At 44.7% G+C, this 15803-nt stretch overlaps 1 protein-coding gene across 3 annotated transcripts in view; it reads left to right on the top strand.

The window, feature by feature from the left end:
• pex5la (peroxisomal biogenesis factor 5-like a) overlaps nt 1-15803 on the top strand; it is a 114424-nt gene that overhangs the window by 54532 nt on the left and 44089 nt on the right. For 2 of the 3 annotated variants that reach the window (XM_080297269.1, XM_026159991.2), the window contains exon 2: nt 4584-4688. The exons of the other annotated variant lie outside the window; for it this stretch is intronic. In XM_080297269.1, coding sequence (XP_080153395.1) covers nt 4584-4688 — 105 coding nt within the window. The remainder of the gene's footprint in view (nt 1-4583; nt 4689-15803) is intronic. 3 annotated transcript variants of the gene reach the window in all.

The raw sequence follows: 15803 nt of genomic DNA, 5'->3' as shown, positions 1-15803 counted from the left end.
CACACAGCCCTCCTCATCACTGTCTACTGTCTCACTCACTTACTGAGAGGACAGGCGCAAGCTCCACTTGACTGTCGTGTCTCTCACATAATGATATTATCCCATATCCTCGCATGTGATTGGCCACAATATGGACGCTGTGTTTTGAGTTTTGTTCAAAAAAGAATCACTCATATAGGAAAAATATATATAAGATAAGATAAGATAAGATAAGATAGAACTTTATTAATCCCTCGGGTGGGTTCCTCTGGGAAATTCGATTTCCAAAAAAGCACAGCACCGACAGAAGTTACAGAGTTATACACACACACATATATATAAATACAGAGACAATATAAATAAAATATACGAAGGGGATAAATAGAATAAATAGGAATAAAAATAAAAATACAAGTGAATTGCACATTTCAATATATCACATCTGCAGGACACCTTAAACTAGTTTTTTAATTAAGCAGCGAGGCAGAACAAAGTCGGGGCTGCATCAAGACACAGGGACTAAACCCCAATTCAACCAGACCCAGAACTGATCCGGAATTAAAACAGGATACAACAGTTCAAAATCAGGACTACTGAGGATTTAACCAAAACAGAACCAGAATCAGCACTAGATGATAGTAGCACTAAAATCATCATAGACCTGCACTACACTTATTTTTAATTCTACCAAAGTCCACTATTTAGATTCAGAAACGTTTATATAATTATTTATCCTTGTTGTGCAAACAAGCTGCAAAACTTAATAAATATAGAATTTGAAAAATAACAAACGGAATCTAAAAAGTTACACTAGGCACTGGATACATGTTCTGATGAGTTTTGGCAAACAACCATGTGACTAACAGGTGTGTCTCACCTGCTCTTGTTCCCTCCCTCTCTCATTCTGCTCCTCTCTCTCTCTCTCTCTCTCTCTCTGTTCCTCTCTCTCTCTCTGTTCCTTTGTCTCTCTCTGTTCCTCTCTCTCTCTCTCTCTCTGTTCCTCTCTCTCTCTCTCTCTCTCTGTTCCTTTCTCTCTCTCTGTTCCTTTGTCTCTCTCTCTCTCTGTTCCTCTCTCTCTCTCTCTCTGTTCCTTTCTCTCTCTCTGTTCCTCTCTCTCTCTCTGTTCCTCTCTCTCTCTCTCTCTCTCTCTCTCTCTCTGTTCCTCTCTCTCTCTCTCTCTCTCTGTTCCTCTCTCTCTCTCTCTCTCTCTCTGTTCCTCTCTCTCTCTCTCTCTCTGTTCCTCTCTCTCTCTCTGTTCCTCTCTCTCTCTGTTCTCTCTCTCTCTCTCTCTCTCTCTCTCTCTCTCTCTCTCTGTTCCTTTGTCTCTCTCTGTTCCTCTCTCTCTCTGTTCCTCTCTCTCTCTCTCTCTCTCTCTGTTCCTCTCTCTCTCTCTCTCTCTGTTCCTCTCTCTCTGTTCCTCTCTCTCTCTCTGTTCCTCTCTCTCTCTGTGTTCCTCTCTCTCTGTTCCTCTCTCTCTCTCTGTTCCTCTCTCTCTCTCTGTTCCTCTCTCTCTCTCTCTCTCTGTTCCTCTCTCTCTGTTCCTCTCTCTCTCTCTGTTCCTCTCTCTCTCTGTGTTCCTCTCTCTCTGTTCCTCTCTCTCTCTGTGTTCCTCTCTCTCTGTTCCTCTCTCTCTCTCTGTTCCTCTCTCTCTGTTCCTCTCTCTCTCTCTGTTCCTCTCTCTCTCTGTGTTCCTCTCTCTCTGTTCCTTTCTCTCTCTCTCTCTCTCTGTTCCTTTGTCTCTCTCTGTTCCTCTCTCTCTCTCTGTTCCTCTCTCTCTCTCTCTCTCTCTGTTCCTCTCTCTCTCTCTGTTCCTCTCTCTCTCTCTGTTCCTCTCTCTCTCTCTCTCTGTTCCTCTCTCTCTCTCTCTGTTCCTCTCTCTCTCTCTGTTCCTCTCTCTCTCTGTGTTCCTCTCTCTCTGTTCCTCTCTCTCTCTGTGTTCCTCTCTCTCTGTTCCTCTCTCTCTCTCTGTTCCTCTCTCTCTGTTCCTCTCTCTCTCTGTGTTCCTCTCTCTCTGTTCCTCTCTCTCTCTGTGTTCCTCTCTCTCTGTTCCTCTCTCTCTCTCTGTTCCTCTCTCTCTGTTCCTCTCTCTCTCTGTGTTCCTCTCTCTCTGTTCCTTTCTCTCTCTCTCTCTCTCTGTTCCTTTGTCTCTCTCTGTTCCTCTCTCTCTCTCTGTTCCTCTCTCTCTCTCTCTCTCTCTGTTCCTTTGTCTCTCTCTGTTCCTCTCTCTCTCTCTCTCTCTGTTCCTCTCTCTCTCTCTCTCTCTCTGTTCCTTTCTCTCTCTCTGTTCCTCTCTCTCTCTCTCTCTGTTCCTTTGTCTCTCTCTCTCTCTCTCTCTCTCTCTCTGTTCCTCTCTCTCTCTCTCTCTCTCTGTTCCTTTCTCTCTCTCTGTTCCTCTCTCTCTCTCTCTCTGTTCCTTTGTCTCTCTCTCTCTCTGTTCCTCTCTCTCTCTCTCTCTGTTCCTTTCTCTCTCTCTGTTCCTCTCTCTCTCTCTGTTCCTCTCTCTCTCTCTCTCTCTCTCTCTCTCTCTGTTCCTCTCTCTCTCTCTCTCTCTGTTCCTCTCTCTCTCTCTCTCTCTCTCTGTTCCTCTCTCTCTCTCTCTCTCTCTCTCTCTGTTCCTCTCTCTCTCTCTGTTCCTCTCTCTCTCTCTCTCTCTCTGTTCCTTTGTCTCTCTCTGTTCCTCTCTCTCTCTCTGTTCCTTTCTCTCTCTCTGTTCCTCTCTCTCTCTCTCTCTCTCTCTCTCTGTTCCTCTCTCTCTCTCTGTTCCTCTCTCTCTCTCTCTGCTCCTCTCTCTCTCTCTCTCTCTGTTCCTCTCTCTCTCTGTTCCTCTCTCTCTCTCTCTCTCTCTCTCTCTCTGTGCTGACAATCAAACCAAACACCAACATCATCAAATATACAGTGGAAACCAGATATTTACAAATTTTCTTCTCCTGGTGTTTTGTTGACATCTCTTGATGTTCCCATGTCACAGAAACAGGCTCTGTGTTTTGCCTTATATGCATCCACAGCTGTGCCACCAGTTTACTCACATGGACTCTACGAACCAATCAGAAGCTTCTTCAGCTCAGAATAGAATCGTCTGGAGTTTCTTATTAATTAACAATAAACTTAGAGTATATGTACTCCTACATTTGATGAAAGTGATAAAAATAGAAGCTCTCTCTCTCTTTATTCTGACATTTAACTAATTCAAAAGATATTTCAATATTTATTTATCCAAAACAAAACAAGTTTACTGTAAATTGATGTTTAACAGTAAAATAATGTTTTTATGTTTTCTCCATAAAGTGTAACTATCTGGTTTAAACTGTGAATATACTGCTGTGTATTGAAATTCCTCTTGTTTTGCATAGAAATATACTGAACAACATACAAAGCATAATATATAAAATAACATCTACCAGTTTTTTCTTTGAAAGAAGCTCCTCATGTCCATTGTTGTGTTCATCAGTACATTACTGATTTATTTAGCCGTGGAGGGAAACAACTGAAAATATGAAATAAACACACATGTAAGCTGAGACTCTCTAAAGAAACAGCATTGTTGTTGTTCGGCTTTTCATTTTGCCGTTTGTTGATTCACTCAACAGTTGTCAGTCAGACATCTAAGGATGAAACAAATTACACTCCAAAAGACCCAATGCTTCTGATGCTTAAGCTCAGTAAGCCCCCCCCCCAGCTCTGCCGGCGGTTGACTCCAAATCTCCCGAGAACTATGTCGATCTAAGAAAGCAAGACCGAGACAGCGAGACCAAGACAAGACCAAGACCACGTAAAAGTGGTCTCGGGACACCCAACTCTAGTTAGTGGTAAATGGACTGATTCTTGTATAGCGCTTTTCTGCTCTCCCAAAGCGCTCTGTACAACATTCACACAAACAAGTGCTTTCTAATTACCATTCACACACCGATGGATGCATCAGAGAGCAACTTGGTGTTAATGTCCGAGGATATTTGGCACGCAGACTAGTAGGAGCCAGGGACTGAACCACCAACCTTCCTGAGCTACAGCCACCCCGTGCTCATCCAAATGATGAATGATGATTTCCTTGATTGTTGATTGATGATTGTTTTCCTTTTTTTCATCCTTTCAATTGGTCTTTTTTACTATATAATAATTTTACTATCGTGGGTATCCAGATTTTAACACGCTGGCTTCAGTTTTCGTAGTTTTCACCTTAACAAGTTAAATATATGCAGGAGAAGAGGAAATATTGAAAATAGTGTAGAAACAAATCATTGCATCACACAGTTTAATTTTTTAGACCAAACTTTTTATATTAGCACTTGCAGTTGTACCCATAGTGGAGTCAAAGCCTTACACTCTGTATAATGAGCTCTTTATAATCATCACAGTGTGCAGAAGTGCTGCTGTGGACAACCATACTCATCTCTGTCCACAGTCAACCCTCTACATCGTGCAGTGACCTTCGTTTCATTGCCATGGTCTTGTGGAAATGTCTTTAGTTGATGTGTTGATTATCAGACAGCCTGTAGTATTTGTCCATCATCATAAGGTAAAGTATGCTCTGTAAGATGCCCTGGATGGGGTCGCACTGAGTTGTCCAACTGTCCTGACACAAGTCGTTGTTGATCTCACTGTTGTAGGGGAAAGACTCTAGGGCTGCAGATAAGACTGTTGCCATGGTCCTGAAGGAGATACCAAGTAAGGCGTCATCAGAAGGGAAGCCCCTCCTCACAGTGACTACAAAGGTGGGCAGATGCATTTCAGAAACACCCCACCCACCCCCAATCCCAAACCCACCCCCTGGATTAAAGCAGAAAGTCCTCCTGTGTTGGTCACACTGAAACACGAGCAAAGCTTTGAGTGTCCTATAACTGACCTCTCCTGTCTACTAACTCCTAACTTGAGCCTTATGACTGTTGTATCTAACAAAGAAGCGAAAATTATTTCATTTCCAGCTGCTCTATGGGGTATAAAACCCACCTAATGCATCACTACGTTTGTACAAACAGAGCCTAATGATGTTACCATCTACACAAGTAACCTCAAATTCACTGCAATTATTCATGCGACTCTTTATCTTTTCCAATTAGCCTCTGCAACACTCATAGTGCTCCTCCACTTCTATATTTAACACTGTATGGGGATTAACCACAAATTTCGTGTCCCATTCATAATCGGGTCAGTCAAACTTCCTCGTGAACTTTTTACACCTCATAAGCAGCTAATCCTCAGCACAAACAGTGTGTGAATGCATTTCCAAAAAAATGCTATGTCACACAGCATGGCATTGAGCTGTTGGTGGTGTTCTTTGAACCAAAGACTGCAGCAAATTACTGCAGCCATTGCTGAGCTTTTCACTTCTCTGTTGCTTTTTAAGTGGTAAAGCTGGAGTCTATGCACCAAGTGCCAGTATGAGTTTTGTTGCCCTGTGCTTGATTGCTTCTGTGGGTGCTGCTGCTGCGTGTGTGTCTATGTTTTGATAAGCTGTAGCATGCTTTACTCCTGTTTTATTTTCTAATGCAGTGTCTGGTTTGATAAGCTCTCATACAACAGATATAATTTTCCCACTTAAGTGTGGGGGGGATGTAATTATAGCCCCAAATTGTTTGCTGAGTCGACACCAACAGAGTACGATTTAAAGATTTATCTTAAACCAAAGTGTAAAGGGTCAGGAAGGAATCAGTGATTGTTAGCACACGTTTCCTGTATCTGACATTTCTGCTCATTTAAGATGCTGCAGTGAGGCTGAAATCAAATTAATGGAAATAATAGATCAATAACTTATTCTCAGTTTGGATGTTAGCAGCTCATATTTCTCCTGCTACTTTACATTGAGTTTTATTGCTGCTTCAAACAGGCAACGCTCCATCAGTTATGCTCAGCGAGTCTGATCGACCACCGGCGAATGAGGTGATAACGGCCTATTGAGTGTGCTGGTAGGTGGAGGAGGCCGCCGACTGGCAACATGCACGAGGCTGATAACAGCTGATGATGACCATTCATGGTCTAAAAACATTCAGACTGGGGGGGTTTACATTTTACAGCCTTCAAATGTCAATAATCTTGTCTTCAGGCCCAGCATTGAGTGAAAAGAACATGAACACAAATGTCATTACCATTTTGGGTTTACTTCTCACAGTGCAATGATGACAGCATGTTTCCATGAGGCCACAGGCTTCAACTTTCAAAATGAATCAAAAATAACAAACAATAACAAAACAATATAAAACCTCTCATTTCATTTATTTATTTATAAAGCACGTTTAATAACAATAGGGAGCTGACCAAAGTGCTGTACAAAGTAATGACATTGACGACAACGACAGGTAAGAAAATTAAAAGAAAATTAGGATAAAAGAATTGGTAACTCTCCTACAGTTTCGAAAGCCAGAGTAAAAAAATATGTTTTCAGATGCGATTTAAAAAGAGTAACAGTTGGGGCCTTTCTAATGTGGAGAGGTAGATCATTCCACATTTTCAGTGCCACAACCGCAAATGCCCGATCTCCTCTATGAACCATCCTAGGCTTATGTAAGGAGCAGATGTTTGCTTGATCGAAGGGCTCTAGGGCGTATAAAGCTGCAATAGGTCAGACAAATAGTCCGGTGTCTGGCCAAGTCAAAAGTAACATTTTGAATTTAATTCTAAAACGCACTGGAAGCCAATGAAGGCTCTTCTCACTATTGTCTTCACATAATTATTAAAATGATCAAAGCCACAACAACTAATTAAAGACACAAACTTAGAGGCCCATCATACATACTAAGCAGGTCACACATGCATGCACTGCATAATGTATAGAAAGTGAGTTTCCTGTATCCTCTCTTTTTAAAAAGGTAGAAAAATATGTCAAATTATAACAGTTAAATCATATTTGAGTACCACAGACATGTAACAGTAACAACCACTTGCTTGCTTTTTGCACACCCTTCACCAAACCCCCCCCCCCCCCCCAGTGTTTGCACACTGTTGTTTAAACATTTTATGTGCTAAAATGATTAAAGGGTGTATATGAAAAAGTCAATTTTTCTGCAGATTTTTATTTTTTAATATCTGGATTGTCAGTTAGTCAAAATCAAAATCACCAGTAAAATAATCTTAAATGACAGCGTCGAAGCGAATGCTGGATGTTGTTTCCACTCGGCTGGACTCAACTCATGATTGAAGTGCTCTCCAGTGGCTGAGGCAGCAGTTTGAGAAGTGTCCCTGCCTGATGTCACTTAGCAAGTGATGGAGGCTAAGCCACAGCCGGTGGTCCCTTTAGCCGCACGTCAAGTCAGGTCAGGTTTGTTTGGAAAGCCCAAGATGATGCATGATGTCTGAATGGGCCACACACACACAGGCTTCAACCAGCCAGACTCTTTATGATGATACATGAAAAAGAATCCGCATGAAACAAGACGTCACATTCACCTCTTCCTCTAATTTAATTCACAGCTCTGATATCCTCATTTCTTCATCCATATAAAACTAAACTACAGTGATGATCTTCAGAACTGTGTGCTACTGTATGTGCAACAGATCTGCTGTTAATTATCAGTTTTTGTTTTATTTTTGTTATTTTGTTCATTTTTTATTGACTTTTAGTAAAAAAGGTAAGATTCAATGTGCAAAAAGTACCTTTTTAAGTATCCTAAAAAATGGATACATTCCTTTTTTAATATTACGTTGTACTTTTTTCACACTGTCTCCTAAAAACAAATCAGTCAGGCAAAATGTTGTACTGGATAGAATATTTCAAACCTTTATTTACAAGCAAAATTCAAATTGAATTAGTGTCCTTGGCCAAAATAGGCAGGGTTAACCTTGGTTTCGGAGCTAACCCACCATGACTCTCAATGCCAGGACAAAACGGAGTAACCAGAGAAATAAAAAATATCCAGGATCCTGTTGCTGTGAGGAAGCCGTGCTAACCACTGATCCAGTTCCAGTCATTATAACAAGACACATTATAGAGCCAGCTGTTAGGACCGATCTTCAGCATTAATAAAACCAGTCTTGGACAAATCACAAGAAAAGTACAGAGCGATGGGCTGTTGAATTGATGATTTTTGTCCAAAGGCAGTCTGGTAGCAAGCTTTTAGTATGAAATAATGGCAGCTTTATTCTTCACTCAAATATATAAGGGAAGAAATTATTCTTTTTTTTTAATATTTCACTTTTGACTCTGCTGCCTAAAGTCAAATCATATAAAGCCATCACGATGACTCATAAAACCCCAACAAGCCTTTGGGATGAATAGATCATCACCACCCACAAGAAACTGCTTGGAAACAAAAGTAACGAGTAAACAACCTGATGCATCACGGAGAAGCTTTCTAATGATTTGTAAGAATCAATTTTGCATTTTAAAAAAGACTTGCTGCATAGTTATATAATCCCTGACCACAGCTCACAACCACGTGAACTCTATAAAGCATACAACCTTGACTGTTATCATTTTTCTAGCCAACCATCCATCGCATAGCCGCCAGCTTTTAGCTAACAGCTGACATTAGTTCTCTTTGCCTTTATGTAGTGTTTTCCATCCTCTGCACCTCCTCCTACCCTCACCTCAGCCTCCCCTCCTTCAAGACTCTGGTACACAATTCCCCTGACAGCAACATCTGAGAGTCAAGCCCAAGTGGCACAATTAGTTGAAGTTTTCTATCACATAATATTCTAGATTACTGCTTAAAGCACTTGTAAACAAAATGCCAAAGTGCTTTGCATAGGAGAGAGTTAAAAAGAAAGGCAGCGAGGGAAAACAGTAACCACCTCATAGCAATGGGCAAACAGCTCACAAAGCTCCTCTCCTGCCTTAGAAGTGAACCTGTAATTAGTGTTTGCATGCTACCTGCTCTGTGCCTCACACATCATCCCAGATAAACATGGTAGATTTTCTGTCCCCATTTTCTGGTTGATTGGAGGAGGAAAGTGAAGAGGTCTCATCATTTCAAAGCCATGATTTAGAACAGACTCCTGTGGCAATTACACAAAGTGCTTTGAAGAACTACATCAGCTTACAGTGATCGTTTAGGGTTGGGCGTAGATCGTACAGAGTTCGCCATCAGAAGGCTGCCAGCAGTCATACAGAAACAACCTCCTCTTCACAGGCGTGCCTCAACTTATAGGCTCAAAAGCGACCGTTCACAGTCAAATCAAGCTTTCAGTCTGTCAGACTCCACACTCACACTAACATCTTTAATGATGCACTTAGGCACAGCAGTGCTTTTGTGCTGAATGCTAATGGGTTATAGTTTCCTTTATGACCGTTCTAGTTTAGTGTTACCACGCTACCATGTGTTCCCCCTTAAGGCGAGACTAGTGTTTAACATTTAACCTTGAAAACATCCCAAATGTAGTCAGTTACAACGCCAAGCTTTACAACCTCAGGCCTCATGTATCACTCTGGAGGATTTTAAAATCCAGTAGGGTTGTCACCCTGTCCATAACACCAACCTGTGCTAAAATCTCTCATCTGCAGCTCTCCCAACTCACCAAATGATACGTCCATCTGTTACGCCCCTAGTCTAGGCGGGTAGGGACGCACATAAGGTTGGAGGAGAGAGAGACCAAATCCCCGCCCTGGTTCCCAAGCCAAACATCCAAACCAGTTGTAAGTAAAAAAAGTGATTTTATTTAAGGACAAGAAGCATAGCTCCGGGGTGAGCCCAGGCCAAAATAATAAACAAAACCAACTAAGTCCCACCAGAAAAGACTAACTAAACCCTAAGAAAGAAAAAAGAACAAACAAATGACAGAGCTATCCCTCGCTCCCTGACCAAGAAAACAGGAGAAAACGATTCCAAAAGAAAAGGCAGCTCACCCCTTCCGCTTCAGCCCACGAGTGCCTAAGCTTACAATTCACACTCCCACAAATACACAAGATAAACGCAGGCTGGGAAAACCAGGGTCAGGACTGCGACGGCTGTCAGGCTACTCGCTCGTTCCACACTCTCTCTCTCTCTCTGGAGCTGTCAGAGCGGCTTTTTGAATGTGGTCACCTGTTCCATGGTCCAATCAGCTCACTACTCTTCATTAGGGGAGGTACCTGTAGAGAGTCTTAAGCACAGTAAAGAGACACAGAACAAACAGCCCACACAGTGTTCTTATGGCCACAGCCGTAACACCCCCCTTCCCAAAATCAAAGACATCTCCTTTGTAGATGTTTTGGACAGTCATGTTTAAGGGAAAACACGGGATAGGGCATCCGCTAACACATTCTCTGTGCCCTTTTTATGACGGATTTCCAAATTGAAGTCCTGCACCAGGAGGGACCACCTCATCAGCCTTTGGTTCGAGTTCCGCATCCGCATTAGGAATACCAAGGGATTGTGGTCGGTATAAACAATCACAGGCGAGGGACTGCCACCGACATACACCTCGAAATGCTGCAATGCAAACAGCAGAGAGAGGGCCTCTTTCTCAATCGTGCTGTACCCTCGCTGATGGACATTGAATTTCTTTGAGAAATAGCCGATTGGGTGATCCACACCATGATGGTCTTCCTGCAGCAATACGGCACCTGCCCCGTTTGCACTGGCGTCCACTTCCAACTTAAAAGGGCGTGCAAAATCAGGGGCGGCCAGCACTGGCGCACTGCACAGGAGAGTCTTAACAGCCCGGAACGCACTCTGACACGCAGAGGTCCACACAAAAGGTCTCAACACACTAGTGAGGCTAGTGAGAGGTGCGACCACGTCCGCGAAGTTTTGACAGAAACTCCGGTAGTAGCCCACCATGCCGAGGAAACGGCGAAGCTCACGCCTAGTCTGAGGGGCAGGAAAATCCAGTATGGCCTGGATTTTGGCCGAGATAGGGCGCACTTGCCCCTGACCCACCTGCTTTCCTAAGTACGTTACCATGGCTTTACCAAAATCACACTTGGCGAGGTTGAGGGTGAGGGATGCCCTTTCCAAGCGATGGAACACATCAGTGAGTGTCTCCATATGCTCTGACCAGGTGTCTGAATAGACGACAATGTCATCCAAATACACTTCACACTTGCAGACGCCGCCCAGCACGATATTCATGAGCCGTTGAAATGTGGCGGGAGCGTTGCGCAACCCGAAAGGCATGACAGTGTACTGGAGAAAATGGTCAGGAGTAACAAAAGCAGAGATTTCAGCCGCACGTGATGTTAGGGGAACTTGCCAATAGCCCTTTAACAAGTCCAGCTTGGTAACGAAGGTCGCAGAACCGACCCTATCAACACAATCCTCCATTCTGGGCAGAGGATAGGAGTCAGGCTTGGTCACACTGTTCACCTTCCGAAAATCTGTACAAAACCGTGGGGTCTTATCCGCTTTAGGCACTAGGAGACATGGGGAACTCCACGCACTAGAGCTAGGGACAGCAAGACAATTCTCCAACAGATAAGAGACTTCTGTCTGGAAAAGAGCACGCTTAGTGGGATTCACCCGGTAGGCATGCTGTTTGATTGGAGGATGGTCCCCCACATCGATATCATGCTCCAACACGGTGGTACAGGATGGAGTGTCCGAGAAAAGATTAGGATGATTTTCAATCAACCGACACACGTCATTTCGGACATCATCGTCTACCCCAGTTAAATGTGACCTTAAATCACGTAGGATTTCAGAATTCCTAAGTCGTGCGCAGCCCACAGCACAACCGAAAACCAAATCGTCACCTACTGGGTCATACCGAGTTTCGGAAACCGGCACCCCCACAGTCGCAACTGTTGACACACCACCAGCAAAGTAGGGCTTCATCATATTAATATGACACACACGGCACTTTTTCCTCCGCTCTGGGGTGTCGATGACATAATCTGTGTCACTCAATTTCGCCTGCACTGTATACGGACCACTGAACTTGGCCTGGAGGGAAGATCCAGGGACCGGTAAAAGTGTTAAAACTTTATCACCAACCTCAAATTTTCGCTGCACAGCCTTCACATCAAACTTCCTCTTCATCCTACCTTGTGTTGCACTGAGAGCATCCCGTGCAATTGCGCACGCTTTATGCAAACGCTCTCTGAAAGAGCTCACATAGTCTAACACATTTTCCTTAGGGGCAACAGTGTCGGACAGGAAGTTCTCCTTAAGCAATCGCAAGGGGCCACGCACTGTGTGACCGAACACCAGCTCAGCAGGGCTAAATCCTAACGACTCCTGCACACTTTCTCTCACTGCTAAAAGAAGCAGCGGCAACCCCTCATCCCACTCCTTTTGAGACTCAAGGCAAAATTTCCGCATCATCGATTTCAATGTCTGATGAAACCGCTCGAGCGCACCTTGCGACTCCGGATGATAGGCACTAGATTTCCGATGTTTAATGCCAAGTGACTGCAAAACCTGAGCAAAAATCCTAGACATGAAATTAGAGCCTTGGTCAGTTTGAACAGCTTTTGGTAAACCAAAGATAGAGAAAAAGTTCACCAATGCCTTAACAACTGGTTTAACCTTAAGGGTGCGCAACGGAATTGCCTCGGGAAAACGGGTAGCAACACACATCAGAGTCAAGAGGTACTGGTGACCCGATTTTGTTTTAGGGAGCGGACCAACGCAGTCGATGAGGATGTGTTCAAAAGGTTCCCCTAAAGCTGGAATAGGGTGTAATGGAGCGGGTGGAATGACTTGGTTAGGCTTACCACTAATCTGACAGGTGTGACAAGAACGACAATACTGAGCGACGTCATTCTTCAATCCTGGCCAAAAGAAATGACGCAGAATACGGTGATAGGTTTTCCTAATACCTAAATGTCCAGAAAAACTGTCATGGGCAAGACCAAGAACTTTGGGTCGGTACTGTTGAGGCACCAGAACCTGTTTAAACATATTCCAACCCAAATCACCAGCTGTAGGCGGATACCAAGTACGCATCAACACGTCATCCTCGACACTATAAACACGAGGGTACTGGTCGCTAGAGTTGGCCGCGGAAAAACAACTCACAAGAGTTGGGTCACTCTGCTGTGCCGAAACCAACTCCTTTTTGTTGATTTCCAAAGACAGTTGAGGTGTCACTGATGGGCTAATAGGCAGCATCGCCTCAGAGTCGCCCGTCAGTGGAACACGGGTTTCAGATTCAGACTCCGGACCACCACCAGCACAGAGAAAAGAGTCAGATAAATCCACGTCACCGTACTTGCGCCTATGCGCACGAGTTACCGCGCAAGCAGGAAAAACAGAGGAGGAATGCTCCTCAGCGACAGGGTTAGGTAATGAAATATCAGGCACCGGTATCTCAACCACTCTCGGGGTAGAAAACACTTTTCCGTTAGCCAAATCATTCCCCAGAATCATCGCAACTCCGGGCACTGGCAACTGGTCGCGCACGCCAACCGGTACCGAACCCGAAACGAGCGGCGATTGAAGAAACACATTGTGCAATGGCACACGTAGTACATCCATTTTTACACCCCAGACAAGAGCATCCGAACCACAAAAAGAGTCATCAGAAAAAGGTAGAATACCCTTCAAAATAAGAGTCTGCGCGGCCCCAGTGTCACGCAGAATCATGATCGGCACCCGATCCTCCTCTTTTTCATTCAACGAAACAAACCCCTCCGACACAAAAGGGCGGTAGCTCTCATCAAAGCCTTCACTTCCCACTCCATTGCTAGGTGAAGTGGAAGCTGACATAGAACGAACGAAACCCACACTTTTCGGCTTCCTCACAGTGTTGGCCTGCTCCCTGCGCTGTAGTGATGGGCAAGCAGCAACGAGGTGCCCGATTTCATGACAATAAAAACATTTGCGATCTGACATAGGAATAGCAGCAGAACGTGTCTGGCGCTTAGGGGAAACCCTATAACTTCTGACAGGACGAGGTGAGGAAGTGTACTCACGGCGCTCTGTCGAAAGTGCAGCACGATGAGTTAACACAAACTCGTCGGCAAGGACCGCGGCTTTAGACAGTAACCCCACCTTCTGCTCATTAAGATACACGACAATGTTTTCAGGGAGACATGTCTTGAACTCTTCCAGCAGGATCAACTCCTTTAGCTGAGTAAAGTCCTCCGCGTGACTGGCAGCCACCCACTTGTCAAATAAGACAGTTTTCTCACGTGCAAATTCCACAAACGTTCGACTATCAAACTTGCGACAGGCACGAAACTTCTGTCGATACGCCTCTGGGACAAGTTCATAAGCCCGCAAAATAGTGGATTTGACAACCTCATAATCCAAGCTGTCCGCAATAGAAAGACTCGCACAGACCTCCTGCGCTCTTCCCATTAATTTGCATTGCAGCCACAGACTCCAGACGTCCTTTGGCCATTTTAAAGTGGTTGCGATGCGCTCAAAAGCAGTGAAATATGAGTCAACCTCTCCTTCCCTAAAAGGAGGTACCAAAACAACCTGTTTGCTAGCGTTAAACTGGTCTATGGTGGGAGTGTCGGGGAGTGTACTTACAGGAACGGGAGCAGCGTCACTCGCTCGAGAACGATCAAGCTCCATAGCTCGAATGCGGAGATGCATGAGCTCGACTTCCTTAGCCTTAGCCGCCAACTCCACCTCCTTCAAGCGAAGGGCAAGCCTGAGATCCTCCGTCACCAAACCCGCCCCAACCTGGCCAGCCGGGTCAAATACAGGAGACTGAATGGCGACAGGAGCTTCCGCCCCCGACGGCATCCGCCCCTTGGAAGGCTTCGGGACGGCCCCAGCAGCTTCCGCCCCCACTGCCGTCTCCAAACTCCCAGACCCACTCGGCGAGGTTTTCTGCCCCCCAAACACTCCCCTGTCCACCAGTCTCTCCACCAAACAGTGTTTAATTTCCGCCTTCTTAGCTTCCAACGGAACATCCACCCTGAATAAGTTAGCCACTACCAACAAATCTGCTTTTGTGCACCGCTCCAACCTTTCAATGGAGGGACGTTGCGCAAAATCATCCATGTCAAACGACATCACGAGCAAAGCGAAAAAGGAAAACACAACACCGCAGACACCCAACCGCATCCGCGCACTCCAGAGCCGCAAAACTCGCGCACGACGTTGTAATCACACGAACGAAAAGGGACGAGCCCCCATTTATGTTACGCCCCTAGTCTAGGCGGGTAGGGACGCACATAAGGTTGGAGGAGAGAGAGACCAAATCCCCGCCCTGGTTCCCAAGCCAAACATCCAAACCAGTTGTAAGTAAAAAAAGTGATTTTATTTAAGGACAAGAAGCATAGCTCCGGGGTGAGCCCAGGCCAAAATAATAAACAAAACCAACTAAGTCCCACCAGAAAAGACTAACTAAACCCTAAGAAAGAAAAAAGAACAAACAAATGACAGAGCTATCCCTCGCTCCCTGACCAAGAAAACAGGAGAAAACGATTCCAAAAGAAAAGGCAGCTCACCCCTTCCGCTTCAGCCCACGAGTGCCTAAGCTTACAATTCACACTCCCACAAATACACAAGATAAACGCAGGCTGGGAAAACCAGGGTCAGGACTGCGACGGCTGTCAGGCTACTCGCTCGTTCCACACTCTCTCTCTCTCTCTGGAGCTGTCAGAGCGGCTTTTTGAATGTGGTCACCTGTTCCATGGTCCAATCAGCTCACTACTCTTCATTAGGGGAGGTACCTGTAGAGAGTCTTAAGCACAGTAAAGAGACACAGAACAAACAGCCCACACAGTGTTCTTATGGCCACAGCCGTAACACCATCATGGTCATAGTAACACCAGATGGTGTCTTTAGTGAATGTGCCACACTTGGAAACTGTTGAAAAATGGAGTTGAGCCTTAAAATGAAGCCAGTGCAGAAATAGCAAAAACAAATGCAACAAATCAAATGGCACTTGAAGCTGGTTTCAAAGCAAGTCGATGCCAATAGAGTCCCATGATGACATCCCCAACTTTTCAGCAGAATTAAACATATTTACACCCTTTTGCAGAACATTTTTGGTCTCTTTTCCTTAAAATTATA

Source organism: Astatotilapia calliptera, chromosome 23 (assembly GCF_964374335.1).
Source record: "Astatotilapia calliptera chromosome 23, fAstCal68.1, whole genome shotgun sequence".
Lineage (NCBI taxonomy): Eukaryota > Metazoa > Chordata > Actinopteri > Cichliformes > Cichlidae > Astatotilapia > Astatotilapia calliptera.
This window is presented reverse-complemented; position numbering and strand designations above follow the sequence as displayed.